General features: G+C 35.3%; 1 protein-coding gene across 8 annotated transcripts in view; it reads left to right on the forward strand.

Annotated features, from left to right (window-relative positions):
- The window catches only part of sdt (MAGUK p55 family member stardust), a 190,384-nt gene that overhangs the window by 37,315 nt on the left and 137,856 nt on the right, over window positions 1-15,213 (forward strand). For 6 of the 8 annotated variants that reach the window (XR_015837557.1, XM_088260207.1, XM_088260217.1 and 3 more), the window contains one exon: window positions 6,609-6,742. Coding sequence is in view for 7 of the 8 variants with exons in the window: in XM_088260207.1 (XP_088116333.1) it covers window positions 6,609-6,742 (134 nt within the window). In the remaining variant the exon portion in view is untranslated. The remainder of the gene's footprint in view (window positions 1-6,608; window positions 6,743-15,213) is intronic. The other 2 variants (XM_088260226.1, XM_088260260.1) reach the window with 1 other exon arrangement.

Consider the following 15,213-nt stretch of genomic DNA (forward strand, 5'->3'; position numbering starts at 1 on the left):
TCGTCTTCTCAGGACATTCAAACACTCATATTTAAATAATACTCAGTGTTTGATAATGTCCTAAGAAGACGAAACGCGTCACGTATTAACATATACATAAATAATTGCTGAATTCAACCAAATAAACCTTGTATATTTTTGGATATATTACCCAACAATCATATTGATTAGTGGAAATATTGGAAAAAGAAGCAGAGGAAAACTTGGCACAATCAGGTGTGTCAATTACTAGAAACCGATCTGGTCAGGAGTCGAAATAATTGGCGGGAATATACGAGTATGAGGAGATGCACGGATGTGGAAGAGGCGAAGAATGTTTGCAAAGACAGGGTGGTATAGCATTCTATTCTCTCTGCCTACCCTTGCGGGGAAGCAGTGTGATGGTTAGCTAGTTAGTTTTTGATTAGACTTGTCATACACTATACATTGCTGAAAAACATTATTTAAAATACATTTTGAGTGTGTCCAAATAATTGTTTACAAAATCTGGATTATCTCCAATTACAGGAGTTATTTTCATATTATTCTTTGACATCTCATCAAAGATGAAGAAGAATATGGAAGTCTGGGCATTTCAGGGGCTGATGACCGTCATAGGCTGGTTTAGGTGATCACTTTACACACGTGTAACATTCATCAATTCTACCCATTATTGACAACCACACTACTCAAATTCTAGTGATTCAAGAATAATGTTTCAAAAATTGGTTCATATATATATATATATATATAGAACTTCCAAGAATTTGAGTACTGTGGTTGTCAATAATGGGTAGAATTGGTGAGTGTTACACGTGTGTAAAAAATGATCACTAGCCATCAAACCAGCCTATGACCGTCGTCAGCCCCGTAAATGCCCAGACTTCTATATTCTTCTTCATCTTTGATGAGATGTCAAAGAATAACATTATTCAAAATTCCGCCTCCATGGTGTAATGGTTAGCGTGTTTAGATACCGTACGGAAGGTCCCGGGATCTATTCCCAGGTTATTCGTGCTAAAATTATACATATGTCGATAATGGGTCGGTTACCCTAAAGCAGCGATACAAAGGCATGACGTGGGTGACAGAGATATCGTGTGTGTAATTTAATATATAATATGAAGATAGTTAAAGTAATCAATTAAGGATCACTCAGTATATAATTAAACGCTACTGATCGAATAATTAGTCACTCGTGTCACCTCTTGTGCGGGGTAGTGTAAAACCAGACACAATATTAGGACATTTACGCACGTGTATACAATATTAGGACGTGTTCTTATTTGAATGTATGAGAATTATTTAACCCTGGACCACGTGACTCAATGTACCTTAATACGGGACAATCGTTAAATATACGACGATAAGAAAAGAAAGATAGTGTAATCACTTATATAGATGGCTCCCGTGAACTCTATCATGAAGCGTTATTTTATTTTATTTATTCGGGAATTGTACAGCTTACATATAAAAATGATATAATGAACAATAGTAATTTTAACAATAATAAACATTACATTACATTAACAAAAAATAGTTACGTTAAAAAAAAACCAATTAAACAATTCCACATTTATGTTATAAAACTATTAAAAGACATTCAGAGATTAAACAAAAAAGGGTATTATATAAAAATAATAGATTAAGCAGGAAGGAGAAAGATTGATTCATGATACAATTATGAATTGCAAAAATTTGAATAGTATACTCGTCAATCATGGGTAGAATGGTGAATGTTATAAGTATGTAAAGCGTTCACTTAACTAGCCTATGACAGGTTACGACGTTACGAGTTAAGCGTTTTACGACGTCATATGGTTTATTGTCTATGGTTTATAGAGCTGTAATAGTAGTAGTGTGGATTGTTTGTTTACCACTACACTACCATTTGTGTTATTCAAATATGAACGGGGGGAAGGGTGGTAGGGTTGACCATAGTCATCAACAAATAGAGCCGCCAATAATGTCTCAATGTTACCAATATTAAAATAAGTCCATCGTTTCTGTGACGTCATTCATTACCAACTGACGAAAACAACGTATTTACGAAGGAGAATTTTCCACAAGAAAATGATGACTAAAAATATTGATTATATCGGCTGTTATAAACACAAAACGAGTCTAATACAATCCTTTATAGGTTGAGTATGTTAAATTAGATATTCCTCCCGTCTGATAATGATCCCTTGTAGGGAATATATCCATATTTTTAGCTATCTACGGTGATAATATTATGAGTCTCCATTGAGGCAAAAGTATTAACTGTAAGGTTCTATGTTAACTTGGTAAATTAAAGCCCCGAATTCCTTCAAATATCTCTTTATTTTTCTAATTTAGAAAGCACTCAAGTCTTCAGCCAGCTCGGAAGATGTGTGTGTTTAGCCCGAGGTGCCATTACTTACTGACTGACGATCGGTTATCTCCTGACTCTCTCCGCTCCGTAATTTACTCCCAGTTACCGCCATATAAATTACAAACATTCGTCCCCAGTTTGTTGTTAAACTGTCTTTAGATAAACTAGCCGACCAGACTCGGGGTACTGTGCAATGCATGGTTAGGTTTGACTAATAGTTGTGGGGTGTAAATTTAGTTGCTTCAGTGCTGGTTTGCGGTTAAGCTTGAACACAGCGGCTTGGGGCTAACGAGATATGTGGATTGAAACCCGTTTGGTAACGGTCATATTCTATGACCTCGAGAAGTTGGGACACTAGTTTAGACCAGTAGAAAAAGAAAACAGATGAATTCAGGCTGATTTGTGAAAAATCTATAATAAAATGGCGGAACTACCTCGCTTCTCGACGTCGAGATAAGGCAGTAATCGTTGATAATGATAACGTACTGCATACTAACTAACAAACTTACCATCACGCCGCTTCTGTATGGGTAGACAGAGAGAATAGAATGCCACACCAATCTGTCTTTGCACACAATCTTCGCCTCTTCCACATTTATACATGCACACCGATTATTCCGACTCCAACCCTGACCACTTTCAATTATTTCAAATACTTTATCTTCTGTTCCTTTTTCCAACTACCTTATACTATAAATTTTATTTTACCGTTCTTTCCTCACCCATTCGTTCCATATGTCCAAAATGCTTATCTCAGCCTTACATTCTTTCCTAATTTCACTATTCGAACATCTATTATACATCGTTTTACCACAAATTCGTCTAAGGGATCACATTTCGACTCCATTCGGACTCCTATAATAATGATATATCATCATATCAGAGACTCTTATAATAATGATATGTATATCACTCGTAGGATAAATAATTGAGTTTATGTTTTATAAAATTTATTAAATATTAAAATCAAACACTGATTTTTAGAGTCTACTAAATTGTATTTTATCATTAAAATCATATAAAAATTTGTGACGATTGTTTCGCCTTATTAAGGCATTTTCTAACTAATATCTATTATTAAATGTATAAATTAAAAGGGAGTTCTAAAATTATACGTCAAATCTGTAAATAAATAATTCAGTGTCTGATTTAAAAAAGAATAATAAAAATTGGTAAAATTTAATAAAACTTCATTGCAGCTAGTATCATTAGAATGTATAGATATTGCAAGACCAAAATTACTTAGATAAATTAAAATAAAAAGTCGATTAATTGAACCTTATTTCGCTATGTGATATGTGTGAAATACATACAGGGTGGCGCAAAATTGATCACTCTATCGGAAAATGTAATAATTTTTGCAAATGGATGTTATACGTCAATCATATTTGTAAATTAGACAACTGCAGTATACAAACATTACTCAAAATTATTTATTTTTATTTAATAAAAAAAATAATTAAAAAACACAATATTGGATGATTTATTTTGCGTCATTCTAAATCTGTTTGTTGGTTCGCCTCCGTAGTGTAATGGTCAGCACGATCGAATACCGTACCTACTGGAGGTCCCTGGTTCGAGTCCCAGGGGGGGGGTCATATGAATTTAAGTGATTTTTTTCACGCTTAAATTTATTCAATATTACCCTGGACTGGTACTTGAATCCGAGGGCTATCACCTTTCCTTCGTATGTTAACGATCAAGATAACACTCCATTTATATGCTGCAGTGTCCTTTGCACCATTCGGTGCGTATAAAGGTTTAGTATAAATACGTTTATATACTGCAGCAGCTGTTTGATTCACAAATGTCAAATATGATTGCAAATGACATCATATGAATTATAGCACAGTCCGATAAGGTGATGAATTTTGCGCCACCCTGTGTGTAGATACATATTATTCTCAATATTAATAATAGTTAAAGCTTATATATAAGAGTTTCTCTTTAATAAAAAGCTTCTTTACATCTCACCAATAGATAGATGTCTCTAGTAAAGTTCTAGTGATTCAAGAAAAAGGTTTCTAAATTGGTTCATATATCTAAAACTTCCAAGAATTTGAGTAGTGTGGTTGTCAATAATGGGTAGAATTGGTGAATGTTACACGTGTGTAAAGTGATCACTTAAACCTGTCTATGACGGTCGTCAGCCCCGTAAATGCATAGACTTCCATATTCTTCTTCATCTTTGACGAGATGTCAAAAAATAATATTTTAAGCATTAACTTTGTGGCTAGTCATTTTTACTTTTTACATAAATGTTAATAATATTAGTATACACTGTAAGTGGTTATATACTAATATAAGTAAAAAATAATGATAATAATAAAAACCCTTATCTGCACCCCAATGGTGCATAGGGCACTGTGTCATATAAACGCAGTGTTATGTTGATCGTTTACACATGAAGGAAGGGTGATCAGCCCTCCGCTTCAGGTACCAGTCCATGGTAATATTGAATAAATATTACAGTGAAAAAATCACTTATTTTTATTTTACCCCCCTTGGGAATCGAACCCGGGACCTCCAGAACGGTAGCCGAGCGTGCTGACCATTACACTACGGAGGCGGACAATAAAACTTATAATAAATATAATTAAACTTATAATAAATATAATAAAACTTAAATACTTAATAAAAAAACTTAATAAAAAAAAATTTAAAAAAATAAGTAGATGCATATTGTTTTAAAAGCGGGTGTCATAAGCGTTCATAAGCCGCACTGAACTGGAGCGCAATATGTTCCGTTCGCATTGTTGCATCTGCGGACGCGGCGGAGAGACAATGACTGCAGAGATCATAATTGCGCCAAGGTGCTGTGTGCAAAATTCAATATGCAGTCCGATGTGTGGGGCCGTTTTCTTTTGTGACCGTCTTCTTTTGTCAAGGGATATCCCTTGCTCGCTTCGCGCTGCAAAGTGGGACATTTGACACGCTACGTGACCGAAGCCTGTGTAGAATTTCGCACGAATAAACGTAAATATAACCCACAAGGTGTCTCAACACAGAAGATGATGCATCTATTTGTATACAAGGGATGGCAGCACCACGTCTTAGTTCCGTGTATGAAGAGATGCATGAATGTGGAAGAGGCGAAGACTGTTTACAAGGACAGATTAATATGGCGTTTTATTCTCTCTGCCTACTCCTTCGGGGAAATGGCGAGATGGTTAGTCAGCTTGTTTATTTAATTAGTCATATGTATATTATTTTTCGACATCTCATCAAAGACGAAGAAGAATTTGGAAGTCTGGGCATTTACGGCTGACGACCGTCATAGGCTGGTTTAAGTGATCACTTTACACACGTGTAACATTAACCAATTCTACCCATTATTGACAACCACACTACTCAAATTCTTGGAAGTTCTATATATATGAACCAATTTTGAAATATTATTCTTGAATCACTAGAACTTCACTAGAGACCTCTATTGGTGAGATGAAAAGAAGCTTTTTATTGAGCAGAAACTCTTTTATTAGTATGTGAGGTCCGAATGCTGGATTATAATCACACACATGAGAAACGCCAGGAAATATCATTTTCATTTTTATTATTTAAGCTTATAATTTGACCAGATAATTTATTTACAACCTTTTGAGCGTGTCCAAATACTTGAGTGATCACTTTACACACGTGTAACATTTTAGTATTTGGACACACTCAAAATGTTGTAAAGTCATATGTAGATTTTTTTTCTATCGCCATGGATCTTCCTCAAAAGACATCTAAAGTAAGACCAAATAAGACCATGGATGATGCAGAAAGAAAACATGATTCAAAGGCATGGTCTAGGTAACGTTGTCCGTGACAGAATGACTAATAACCTGAAATCTAAGAGAGCTGGCTCCATCAGTCTGCAAAGACGATAAGTTGTTATGGAGCCAGGAAAAAGAGTATATTCTTATTCCTTGCTCCATCCCTACTTATCGTCTTTTTAGACTATTATTGTCAGCTCTCCTCGCCTTCAGGTTATAGGTCATTCTATCATATATAACATCACCTAGGTCATGCCTTCCAATCGTGTTATCTTATTGTAGCATCCGTGAATTTTTTGGTCTTCCTCTAGATATCTTTCGAAGAAGATCCATGGCGATCGCCTGGTTTACAACATGTTCAGGTTGACTACGCCTTATGTGTCCATACCATCTCAATTGCCTTTCCTCTACCTAACTGTTGATATCAGTTACACCCAGGCTTCCAAGAAGAAGAAATGTAGATGTTTTGTTTAATTCTTAAATTCTAATGGTTTGTTTTGTCTGCCCATTGCCAGCAGTGGACCTCGGGCAGAACCTCGTGCAAGATGCGTTCGTCATCGCAGTGGAGCACGAGGCCCGGGAGCGTCTGGAGCGCCTCTCGGCTCTCAAGAAGGTCAAGCCAGTCGACATGGCGGAGCTCTCCCTACAGGTGAGTCTTTCAACTTTCTAAAACCCTTGTGGAAGTAATGACTCTTCTCTAGTTATCCCTTGACTGCGCTGCATGTAACACTCCAACCATCGAAGTGCCTGCTGCTGTCTTAGCTTTGATCCACCGTGTGGGGGATATCAAACAAAGAAATATATCGACGTGCCCTACGTAAAGTGCTCTAACTACATTTTTGTCAATTTTGAGATATTTGGTGTATTATATCAACTGACCGTTATCTACAAATATAAACAAACAAAAAATATATATAAAATAAATTACGCCTAGTTTTCAGGCATATAAGACGTTATCTACATGGAATTTTCAAAATGAACTGAAATCCTAAAATGCTAACAACTTAATTTTGACAAAGCATAAAGTTTTAAAACGATTTAATACATTATTTTATCGTGTTTTTGAATGTTTAATACTATTCTAGAATATCAGATAAAACCGTTAATTAATAAATAAAAATACGCTGTAAAAATCTTCTAAGCTCTCTCCTGTAAAACAACAGATTTGCAGATAGAGAACTTTACGTAGGGGCCGTCGATATAATAATTTCAACATTCTTATCTCATAGTCCACATTTATCGATGGACGTAGAAGCGCGGTATCTAAGTATTGGCCTCCGTCGAGTTAGCATTCGGATGTAGCTAACTAACGGAACTAACCACCTAATAATCACTGTAATATAATATGCACCAAACTTCAAAACACATTTTGTCGTCTTTTCCCATCTCTTAATGACCTTCAAGGGATTCTCACTACTGTCAACTTTTAAAGGCCATTAATCTGACCGCTTTAGGTATTTGACATACCCGATCGTGCCAAGTTTTCCTCGGTCTTCCTTTGCTTCTTTTTTCAACCACATTCGCCTCCTAAATTAATATCCTTTCTTCACTCATTTGATTCACATCCCCAAACCATCTCAAACCAACACATTTCTTAATTTTTATCGATAATACTTATCTCAGCTTTGCCTTCTTTCCTTATATCATCATTCGAACATCTATCATACAACGTTTTGCCACACATTCATTCATTTATTATTTGGTCGTTATCTTTTAATTAGGATACGTGGTCATAATTCACTTCTATTTCGTACATCTGAATTGCAATAACCAAAACGTGCCATTTTTGATGAATTGTTAGACGAATTCGTTCGGTTTATCTGCGCCTATTGTCCGAGCAGGCCACTCCAAAATGTACTTTACTTAGATAACTTCAATAGATAATGGCTACCTAACCCTTTTCGTGGACATGGTTGGGACATGTCCTTAGAATGCCACCTGAGGGCATCAACCCCTCATGTCTCTTCTTCCAACCCCGAGGATTCCGGCGCCCCGGAAGGCCGCTGACGACCATTCACCGACTATACTCAGCGGAACTTCGAGACGCCGGACTGACCTGGGAGGAAGCCAAGGAGATGGCGCGTGACAGAGTGACTTGGAGACGACTCGTGTTGGCCATATGCTCCACCTAGGGAGCGAACATGGAAAAAGAAGAAAGAAAGAACCCTTTTCAGGTCGCCGAGTGTAGTTGGTATTGTCTTGTCTGGGGATTTATTATATTATTTCCCGTCGCCTTTATGGCCAGCGGTCACTAAACCTGCGACCACGGGAGGTCATGGTTTTTTGTAAGAGTTGTTTTCATTCCCATAGCGAATATCGCGGGGCTGATTGTCCGGCAGACTCCGCCATTCCGAGAATTCAACTATTCTTAGACTTACACGATGTCGTTATAATCGTAGCTCTGTGGTATTTTCCATCATTCCATGAAGCTGGAGTCTTAAAATCTTAAACGTCAATTCAACAGCATTCCACTTGTTCATGCGACATTCATATTATTGTATACGTTTTACGTTAATTGATTACGTATAATAAAATAACAACTGTAAAGTTTTTGCCACGTTTGTTTTATTTGACCAGCAAGAGTTCAATTTTAAGTTATAGTATTGTTGTCAGTAATCGCCTCGCTTATGGTCTTTTTGGCTTAAAATTTAAACCGTCATATTCGGCAGTACATTGTACTAAAAATTTCAGGAAAATTTCATAATTATTATAGACAATATTATAAAATATATTATAAAATAACAATTATAAATAATTTTTTAATAGATTTATATTATCCACTGACACTTCGTGATGGAATTGCATTTTAATATATTATTAGATTAAAACCAATATTTTTAGCTTTTCCACTTTATTTTTATTTGACCAGCGACCGGGTTTCGTCGTTACCGACATTATTACCAATCTGATGATGTCGGTAACGACGAAACCCGGTCGCTGGTCAAATAAAAATAAAGTGGAAAAGCTAAAAATATTGGTTTTAATATAATAATATAATTATAAATTAGATTTCAGTTTTGTACTGACATTTCTTGGTGAAACTGTATTGTATAGAATAAAATAACAAGTATGTAGTTTTTATATAGTCAAAATAACAACTATGAAAAAACTGAAGCGTTGTTATTTAATTATTTAAAATGCAGTTCCATCAACAAATGTCCGCACAAAACTAAAATGTAATAATTGATTACAGTTTATTTTTATCGATATGTCAACAAAGACGTCTATTAATTGTAATTATATTAAGTAATTGGCTGGTTTAAGTGCTCACCTTAAACACTTTGTAATAATCACCATTCTACCAATCATTGACAAGGATATTACTCAAATTTCGGATCTATGTTTCGCTTGAAAAGATAAACTGCATATCTTAGTAAAACTTTTTCCACTACAACCATGGATTAAATTGCAAGTTTAAAAAAATATATCTATATTTTCTGGTCGTTATTTCGCTACAAAGTACCTACCCAAAATAAACTTAAATTACACTTTCAGAAAAAAGCTTCTAGCTTGTTAATAATATATTTTTAATTTCAGTAATTGATTCGGCAGTCACTTTGTGGTAATCCATTTTTAATTTAAGTTTTACTTAGTAAATACCACTAACTAACAAACTAACTAACCATCACGCCGCTTCCCCGCAGGGGTAGGCAGAGAGAATAGAGCACCACACCACTCTGTCCTTGCAAACATTCTTCGCCTCTTCCACGTTCATGCATCTCCTCATACATACCCGCCGATTGTTACGACTCCTAACCTGACCACTTTCAAGTATTTGGCATACCTGATCGTGCCATGTTTTTCTCGGTCTTCCTCTGCTTCTTTTCCCAGTAACATTCGCCTCATAAATTTGTTTTACCTTTCTTTCCTCACTCATTCGTTCTTCATGTCCAAACCATCTCAACACACCTTTCTTAATTTTATCGATAATGATTATCTCAGCTTTGCATCCCTTCCTTATTTCACTATTCGCACATCTATCATACATCGTTTTGTCGCACATTCTTCTGAGAGATCGCATTTCGATCAGTAAATCAGTAAATACCACTATTTCTTGAAATCTACTGTGACACGTGTTTCGATGCATTCCGCATCGGTGTTTAAAAATTATGTGGAATGCATCGAAGCACAAGTCACGGTAGATTTTAAGAAATATTTGTATTTACTAAGTAAAATTTAAATTGAAAATATTTTTTTTAGTCTATTAAATGATTTTTTTTAACAAATGAAACATTAATATGATGTAACAACATTATAATCAATTGAAAACCAAAAAAACTATCCATGCAGTCCTTTATTCAGTGCATCAATGCATTCGCCTAATAGAGAAAAAAAAGCATATTACTGTTATAGAATGGATAGGAAAAACAACGAATGGAAAAAAAACTAAAGTAGTGGTTTCATGTTGGATACATGCCAACCGTCGACAGTTCATAAACTATGCAAGACCCTAAAAATGTCCAAATTATCCTCATATAAATGTTGGAAAATGAACTAATAGTTTTACCAATGGCCCTAATTTAGAGGAAAATTATATTAAATTATAAATATGGCCTCTTATTTCACTACGAAAATATTTACAACATTTTGAGTATGTTCAAATACTTGTTCACAAATTTGGATTATCTGCAATTACAGGAATTATTTTTCACATGATTATTTCTGACAAGTATGTGAATAGTGTGGTTGTCAATCATGGGTAGAATTGTTGAATGTTACACGGGTGTAAAGTGATCACTTAAGCAGCCTATTACAGGACATAAGCCCTGTAAATACCTAGCCTTCCATATTCCTTTTCATCTATGTTGACATTTCAAAATGTAGTAACAATTCCTTCACCTCCGTAATGTACTGGTCGCCAGGAGAGGTCCCAAGTTCCCAGGCGGGTCATTATAAATATAAGTGATTTTTACGGAACCACATCCCAACACAAATATCTCTCTAACACAATATGTTCAGTGTGTCCACATCTTTGTTCAAACACCTGGGTAGACCACCAAAGATATGGATTGACAGCTGGGAAGTCGGCGTCACAGGAATCTAATAAAAAAAATTAAAAACAGCCTACAAGGCCTACACCAAAAAGGAGAAGAAGAAGAAGAAAATAAGAAGAATGTTCTTATTACTTATATTATTTTTTGACATCTCATCAAAGATGAAGAAGAATATGGAAGTCTGGGCATTTACGGGGCTGACGACCGTCATCGGCTGGTTTAAGTGATCACTTTACACACGTGTGTAAAGTGATCACTTAAACCAGCCGATGACGGTCGTCAGCCCCGTAAATGCCCAGACTTCCATATTCTTCTTCATCTTTGATGAGATGTCAAAAAATAATATGAAAATAATTGGAGATAATCCAGATTTTGTGAACAAGTATTTGGACACACTCAAAATGTTCTTATTATTTTTTGACATCTCAACATTTCGTAAATGCCCAGATTTCCATATTCTCGTGATAAATTACTCATTTGATAATATTCAATAATCTAGGTATTTGGACACACTCATATGTTGTTAAGAATTAAAATTTTTATATTCCTATGAAATTCCGTATCGGGTATATTTTTAATGCATTTTTATATGTTACATAGTAATAAAAACCACATTATTCCGTAACAAATCGAGAACATGTTCATTGCATACCATCATTCCAATATGCCGTCTGTCTGAGTGAATTACAGCCAAAATTTCAATCTCGTTCCGACTCGTCGGGGTTCGATTTTCCACATTTTCCGCCCTCCTCTGCAGCGCCGAGCCGAGCCGGGGAAATGGGCCGTAATCTTTTACAGAATAAACTGCCGGTTCCCGAATGGCGGAGGAATCAGTCGCGACGGGATGTCGTAAAGGAGGAAATTGTGCCGTTCGGGTTGACGGGCAGATTGGAAATATCAATCGCCGGCCGTCATTTGCGCTGTTTTCGTTCTACACAAAATGTAGAGTGTAGAGCGAGGGTGGCCAAGCCGTGGCCCGCGGCGACTTTGCGTGCGTCCCACGGTCATAAATAATAATTATAAATTTGGATAACTTATATAGCGCCATTTTCGTAAATTAATAATAATTGGAGAAAATATTATGGTGGAAATGATTTAGCAAACAAATGTGTTTTTAGTCTTTTTCTAAAGGTCATCTCACTCTCACTATTTCTAAGCATTGGTGGAAGAGCATTCCACGCTGTCGGCCCTGCAACTGCCAAATTTAGTGCGATGGTTGCGAGCTGGTAAGATCACTTTGCCCATTGCAGATGTTGTAGCCGATCGAAGCGTGAGCGTCATGTATGCTGACTTTAAAAAACTTTAAAGAACATTCCATCGTGCGTATTTCGTATCATATGCCATATATGGAAGTATCTCACTATCGTGACAATTTCTTCTATGACGTATCGTTATCAACATTGATGCACTTAGTTCTGACAAACAAAATCAGACGTCCCACTAAAATTTATTATATTATGTTATTGTTTTTTTTAATTGCATAACTCTAATGTAATAAATATGTTTGGCTCTTATTTTGGCCTTCATTCTTTAAAAAAAACAATATATTTTTTGTTTGCATTGAATAATAAAAGAAATTTTGTTTTATGGCCCGGTAGGAAATCTCATTTCTAAAATCTGGCCCGGTTGCTAAAAAGGTTGGCCACCCATGGTGTAGAGTGTAAAGAGCATTACATTTTATGACTTCTGTGAACTGTCACCTGCTAACTTTGTATCGGGTTGTGGTCCCGTGGTTAGTGTCGAGTTTCTGGGTTCGAACCCACAATTTGATACCTATTTTTAATAATGAGCCGCTTAGGCTCACAGAAATAATAAACACACAAATATTTCTCTTTTAAAAAAATAAAGGGAACTAATGGTGATTTCATTAATTGATTCGGCAGTCTCAATTTGATAATATTTCATTGTTTAAAAATCACGCGAAATGCATCGAAATACGTGTCATAATAGATTTTAAGAAATGGTGGTATTTACTAAGTAAAAATTCAATTAAAAATTGATAGATGCGACTGCCGAATGTATTAATGATATTTTAAATTTCCACCTCAAATAGATATCCTCATATATATGGATATCAATAAATTAATCTTGATTGAATTATTCTGTTAATACATTTATGATTTAGAATTCATTTCAATATTGATCAAATTTCGGAAGTCAATCGTTTTACTAGGTAGCTACTTACTGAACTTTTTACTGTGCAACGGATTTTTTTAGGTGAAACCTGAAGGTTTTTTCTCCATTTGAAAAACATTTAGTATATTTCAAAAAAATAATTAAACAATACCTTTTCTTCAAAATGCAAAAACAACACTTTCTGCCCGGTAACGGGTAAATATTGAGTTAAAAATATGCCCCTTTTTCTAGGATATAGTACATTTTCTGGGCATTCCGAAAACATAACCAACTGAAAATTGTCGATTTTTGATTTATGACGTTCTTGAAAGGAGTGAGCGATATATGTATATGTATTGTAAATAAAACAATATTTTTTTATATTGTACCGACGAGTTTTGGAAGTAACAGATGATTCCATTTACGGGTTAAATATAAGGTCATTTTTTTCTTTTTCTGTTACTTCTTGTTTCTTACAATACGTATCAAACGTTTAAAGATAGAAACTAGAACTGAAATAAAAAAAATATATCCTGAAACACACTTAAATTTAAACTTATCCACACCGCGTAGTTTAAGTTTTAATTTCAGTATGGAATCCCAGCCCTGGTCCATTTATCCGACGTATGTAGGTCAGATTATTGCAATTTCGGTGTGAAACATGTTACATGCTGGAGTGCCAACATCTGTGCTCCTTGTACTCGCTTATTAGGAAATAACTTGTCACATGAGTTAGGATCTACAATCTACACGGTGACTCAAAAGTATTATACTAAGCGCAACGGGCAGTATACTTATCTTCTTCTTCGTCTTACCCTTATCCGCACCCAATGGTGCATAGGGCACTGCATCATATAAACGTAGTGCTATCTTGATCGTTAATATACGAAGGAAAGGTAATCAGCCCTCCGCTTCAGGTACCAGTCCAGCGTAATATTAAATAAATATTATAGTGAAAAAAATCACTTTTATTTTTTTGACCCCTCCTAAACACGCTAACCATTACACCACGGAGGTGGACAATAATTATAGATAATAATGAATAAATGTAACTAAATCATTACCTAAAAATAATAACCCGGCATTTTACACTACATAATAATAATACCTATTGGCGAAATTCTATTTAACACTAAAGATAAAAATAACATCCTACATAATTACGATATACTACTACTATACTACTAAATACTACAATCACGCCATTTCTTCTGCAGGGGTAGGCAGAGAGGATGGTACGCCATACTATTCTGTCCTCACATACACTCCCAGCTTCTTTCACGTCCATACATCTAGTCATATATGCCCTCCAATTACGTAAACTTTTGATAACTCCAGATTTTAGGTTCTGATGTCAGTAACAAGTAAACTTGTTCTCTGGCCAAAAAAAATAAACTTGGAAAAAACATTTACTTTATATTTTATTACATAAAATGCAGTTCCACCAAGGACTTATATTCTTCTTTTTACTTCTGCATTTTCTTCGTACGACAACTTCGGGAAATCTTTGAATATATCCTCACATATATTGATCCCCTTCCAACGAAATGTTGTTTGTTTTTTCTTCCATTATAAATGTTTTTGACATGTGTCAAGATTTACAAATACGGCGCATAATACACACCTGTGCATAAAGATCTCCTCTTATCTATTAGACTATATCACCCATCGTATAACAAAGCATGTAATAGGGTTTTTTCTCCTCATTTTAAATGCTTTTGCATTTCACAATATATTATGTAAGTTAACGTAATGACGTATGTTAACGTAATTTATATCCTGTGTGCGGTATGATAACACTTCAGCTAAAGGGTTCCATACACACCATTAATTACTCCAGCCTTGTCGTTCAGAATCCAGTTACCCCTAACGGACAATTTACCGCGCACAAACTATCTGATCTGACTGCCGGTTTTCGGTTGACTGTGGAAGTGCTTAATTCAAGTAACCGGAGTTTGCTTGTTCAATAATCGATTAATTAAACTATCGGATTTGAGATAACGGGTTTGTA

Source organism: Brachycentrus maculatus, unplaced genomic scaffold (assembly GCF_059751285.1).
Source record: "Brachycentrus maculatus isolate JH-2025_06_01 unplaced genomic scaffold, ASM5975128v1 h1tg000007l, whole genome shotgun sequence".
NCBI classification, from domain to species: Eukaryota; Metazoa; Arthropoda; class Insecta; order Trichoptera; family Brachycentridae; genus Brachycentrus; species Brachycentrus maculatus.